Consider the following 4,666-nt stretch of genomic DNA (forward strand, 5'->3'; position numbering starts at 1 on the left):
CCTGTGATATACATTTCATAGCGAGTGGGATTTTGATAGTGTACCTAGTACAATAACGCATGGAAGAAGACAGTTACAATTTAATCGTGTCTCCTGAAACATATGAACAGAATAAGATTAGTATTATATTAATAAGCTATTTTACAAAGCTGGGTATCATTTCTTTTTCAAAATAAGCTTATATAAATAATGTGTTCAATCTGAATATTAATATCCGGTTGAAGAACACTTTCATCTGCACGGAATAAACATTTGAATATCCCACATAACTAATTGTATGTGTGTGTGAAAACCACTTTATTACTTTCCCTCTATCCACTCTGGCTGTACACAGTCGCAGGTTGATATTTATTGAGATGTCGTGTTCTGGAGGCAGAGCTAAGCGATTTCCACTAGATGGGCCTGCTGCAAAGTCAAAATTGTCTCTATGTTAGGGTTATTTATTTATTTATTTGACCTTTATTTAACTTATTTTCAATGACGGCCTAGGAGCAGTGGGTTACCTGCCCGACAGATTTGTACCTTGTCAGCTCAGGGATATGAACTTGCAACCTTTCGGTTACTAGTCCAACGCTCTAACCACTAGGCTACCCTGCCGCCCCAGGCATAAGGTTAGCAGGGTGGTTAGGGTTAGGTTTCAAATCTGATTGTATAACTTTGTGGCTGTGTCTACTCTACAAAGCTGCACATGAGTCATCCCAATAAATACCTACCTGCTACACATTCAAGCAGTGATCGATTTAATAATTACATTTTGGTACCTCATCCTAGTTAATTTTGTTATTGCCCAGTGAAAATTCCACTTTAAATCCAAAGTCTAGGGCAAAACTTCAACTTCAACTCTGTTGCTTTCCATCCAAACTCTCGCTGTACACGTTCAATCAGCTACACATTTTCTCATTTTGGTACCCAATCTTAGTTAATGTTTATACATTGTTTTGGTACCCCCACCCCATCACCCTCTATCTAATCAGGGCTTGTATTGCCATATACATGCTGGCCGTGGGGGTTTACGTACACATTCTGCTCCTCTCTGTCTGGGGTGATTCTCTCTGGGGTCCCATTATGTTGCGGCTTCTCATAGACGATACTACGTAGGGTCATTTGGGTGCTACGGGCGTTCAGCATGCGCACGTCGCCGCCACAGAGGCCGGAGCGACACGTGATCTGCTGGAACATCTCCCGGAAGCGGGTGGACATGAGGTTGTAGAGGATGGGGTTGACCGCCGAGCTGAGGTAGAAGAAGACCCCGGAGACAATGTGGACGTACTCGAAGACCAGGTGGTGGTGGCCAGTCCAGGAGTTTATGAAGCTCCACATGAGACGGTCAATGTGGAAGGGAGCCCAGCAGATGCCAAAAACAATCACCAGTACGCCTGCGTAGACAGTTGGACAGACAAGACAAGACATCTGCAGACTTTGAGAGCAAGAGCAATGTTTAAGTGACAATGAACATGTTTAGAAACTAATCTTTTGGTTTGTACTTTAGCACGTTTTAAGTCCCAATTCAAAATAAATATTGGTCTATAATTTGTCGCATTTCCAGAACATCTTATCTTCTGAGAGCAAGAGCAATGGTTAGGAACAGTTGTATTTCAGCAAATGATTTTAAATCCCTATTCAATAGAGAGATCGGTCTGTAATCTGTAATTTCCTGGACATCTCCTCTCTACCCTTCAGGCACTATAGAGAAAGTGGATGAGGCACTCACAAAGCATCTTGGTGACTTGTCTGTGGCGCGCCCTCTGCTGGTGCCTGCAGTGGCGATCAGGACCAAAACCCTGCCCGATCCTGACCCCCTGCATGCCCCTCTCCATCCTGAGCTGCAGACCGATGCGCAGGTACAGCACAATGATGGTGAGCATAGGCATCAGGAAGAAGACCAGCGTGGTCACTTGAATAATCAGGTTGTACATCCACATGGGCTTGACCATCATGCAGACGGCCGACTCTGGGAATTGGCGGCCAAATCGAGGCCTCAACACGGCCAACCCGTGGAGGCTGGTGTTTGGCATGGCACACACCATGGACATGACCCACACTATCAGGATCACACGCTTGGCATGGGCGTGCGTGGCCACGTGCTTGACTTTCAGCGGGTGTAACACGGCTATGTAGCGCTCCACGCTCAGTGCCGTTACATTGAGAATGGAGGCAAAGCAGACCGTCTCAAACAGGAAGGTCTTGAAGTAACAGCCACCAGCGCCGAACAGAAACGGGTAGTTGCTCCACATCTCGTAGAGTTCCAACGGCATCCCCAGGACTAGGACCAGTAAGTCGGACACGGCCAGACTGAACAGGTAGTAATTAGTTGGCGTCCGCATCACCTTGTAGCGCACGATGACGGCGCAGGTGAGCACGTTACCTAACACTCCCACAGCGAAGATGATGAGGAAGGTAATGCAAACTGGCAGGAAAACAGGCGACTGCTGGAAGCCTAGAAACTTCTCCAGGTACTGACTCCGATTCAGGCACATGTCCTCCATGTCATCAGCACTGACGTTGCCCAGGGCCCAGGACACATTCCAACCAAGCTGGTCAGGAGTGGTGGCAGGCAGACCCAGAGAGGAACAGTTATACTGAGCCATTGGTTTATGGGGACACAACACCTGAGGGGGAGAATGGAAATAATAGGAATGGAATGTTTTGCTTGGTTCAGTGTAGGTGACAGTTTAGCTGCAGTCTGAACAAACAACATTTGGCAGTTGGTGATTATGACGTGACCTATTACGTGCATGCTCATATGTCACAATGAGGGTGTCTTGTCTCGCTTCTGAATTCATCCCAGTCATCAGCAAATGAGCATTGGGGTAGGTACTGTATGTCTAATATCAATGTGTGTGCAATTACAATGCTATCTGACATACAAGTTTGGTGTAATTTAATGGTTTGACTTGTGTGGTAGGTTTTTGTGGGTTTTGACACTTATGTAGGTGTCAACCAGGTTATAAAATATCACAATATACTGTATGGCACAACATTAACATCTACATTTTATTCAACAAAACGTCTGTGTGTGAAAACAGTGTTAGTCTGTCGTAAATAACATTGTATGACAGCTGTTATGACATGGTTATGAGGTGTTATGACGCAGCCTGGTCTCAAAAACTAGACGAAACATAGTAAATGTAAACCTGGGACATTCAAATTAGTTTGAAATGTTAGGTTTGGCATGGTTACTGAAGGTTAGTTAAGGCCAAAACGAAAGGATGGTGGTTGGTCGGGATGGGTGGGCGTGTAAACGCTAAGGTTGCGTGTTTGAATCTCATAATTTTAGCTAATTATCAACTTTTCAACTACTTACTACTTTTGAGCTACTTTGCAACTACTTAGGTTAAAGGGTTAGGGCTAGCTAACATGCTAACTCCTTCCTAACCTAAACCCCTAATCTAGCTAATGTTAGCCACCTAACTAACGTTAGCCACAACAAATTGGAACTCGTAACATGTCATACTTACCGGTATTTGTAAATTCGTAAGATATTGTACGAATTGCAATTCAAAAAAATTGTAATTCAGAACATATTATACAAAATGTGTGATGGACATCCACAAATGAATACATACCATATGAAACTTGACATATCTTACTAACTGGAGTGTCTCGGATTTACACTGCCGTTCAAAGGTTTGGGGTCACTTAGAAACATCCTTGTTTTCCATGAAAACATACATGAAATGAGTTGGGAAAATGAAGAGGAAATATAGTCAAGACGTTGACAAGGTTATAAAACATTTTTTTAAATTGAAATAATAAAGTCCTTCAAACTTTGCTTTCATCAAATAATCCTCCATTTGCAGCAATTACAGCCTTGCAGACCTTTGGCATTCTAGTCTAGTAAAACACTTAAACTGTGAGAGACGGAATCTAAAACAAAAATCCAGAAAATCACATTGTATGATTTTATTATTATATTAGTATTTGTATTAGTATTTGATCACCTACCAACCAGTAAGAATTCCGGCTCTCACAGACCTGTAGTTTTTCTTTAAAAATCCCTCCTGTTCTCCACTCATTACCTGTATTAACTGCACCTGTTTGAACTCGTTACCTGTATAAAAGACACCTGTCCACAGGCTCAATCACAGTTGAAGTGTACCTATGATAAAAAATGACAGACCTCTACATGCTTTGTAAGTAGGAAACACTGCCGATTTTGCAGGTTATCAAATTCTTGTTCTCCCCACTGTATGTCTGTTCCCAAGCTCTGTTCCCCGCTTCATGATTAATTGTTGTGTGTCGTTGTGTTACCCGTGTGCTGACGCTGTTCCAGTCTTGTTCTGTATCTGTTCGTTATTTAAATGTTGACTCCGTACCTGCTTCTCTACTCCAGCATTGATTCTTACATTATTACTCTCAAATGTGGTGTACAAATCTGTTTACATGCCTGTTAGTAGTGAGCATTCCTCCTTTGCCAAGATAATCCATCCCCTGACAAGTGTGGCTTATCAAGAAGCTGATTAAACAGCATGATAATTACACAGGAGAACCTTGTGCTGGGGGCAACAAAAGGCCATTCTAAAATGTGCAGATTTGTCACACAACACAATGCCACAGATGTCTCAAGTTTTGAGGGAGCGTGCAATTGGCATATGGACTGCAGGAATGTCCACCAGTGCTGTTGCCAGTGAATGTAATGTTAATTTCTCAACCATAAGCCACCTCC

General features: G+C 43.1%; 1 protein-coding gene across 1 annotated transcript; it reads right to left on the reverse strand.

The window, feature by feature from the left end:
- Window positions 1-223: 223 nt before the first annotated feature.
- On the reverse strand, window positions 224-2,598 carry nmur1b (neuromedin U receptor 1b). Its single transcript, XM_064991884.1, has 2 exons — window positions 1,712-2,598; window positions 224-1,376 (listed from the first exon to the last, which is right to left on the reverse strand). The coding sequence occupies exons 1-2, from the start codon at window positions 2,586-2,588 to the stop codon at window positions 967-969; spliced, it is 1,287 nt and encodes a 428-aa protein (XP_064847956.1). The 5' UTR covers window positions 2,589-2,598; the 3' UTR covers window positions 224-966.
- Window positions 2,599-4,666: the final 2,068 nt, after the last annotated feature.

The sequence above is a fragment of the Oncorhynchus masou genome, chromosome 17, assembly GCF_036934945.1.
Source record: "Oncorhynchus masou masou isolate Uvic2021 chromosome 17, UVic_Omas_1.1, whole genome shotgun sequence".
NCBI classification, from domain to species: Eukaryota; Metazoa; Chordata; class Actinopteri; order Salmoniformes; family Salmonidae; genus Oncorhynchus; species Oncorhynchus masou.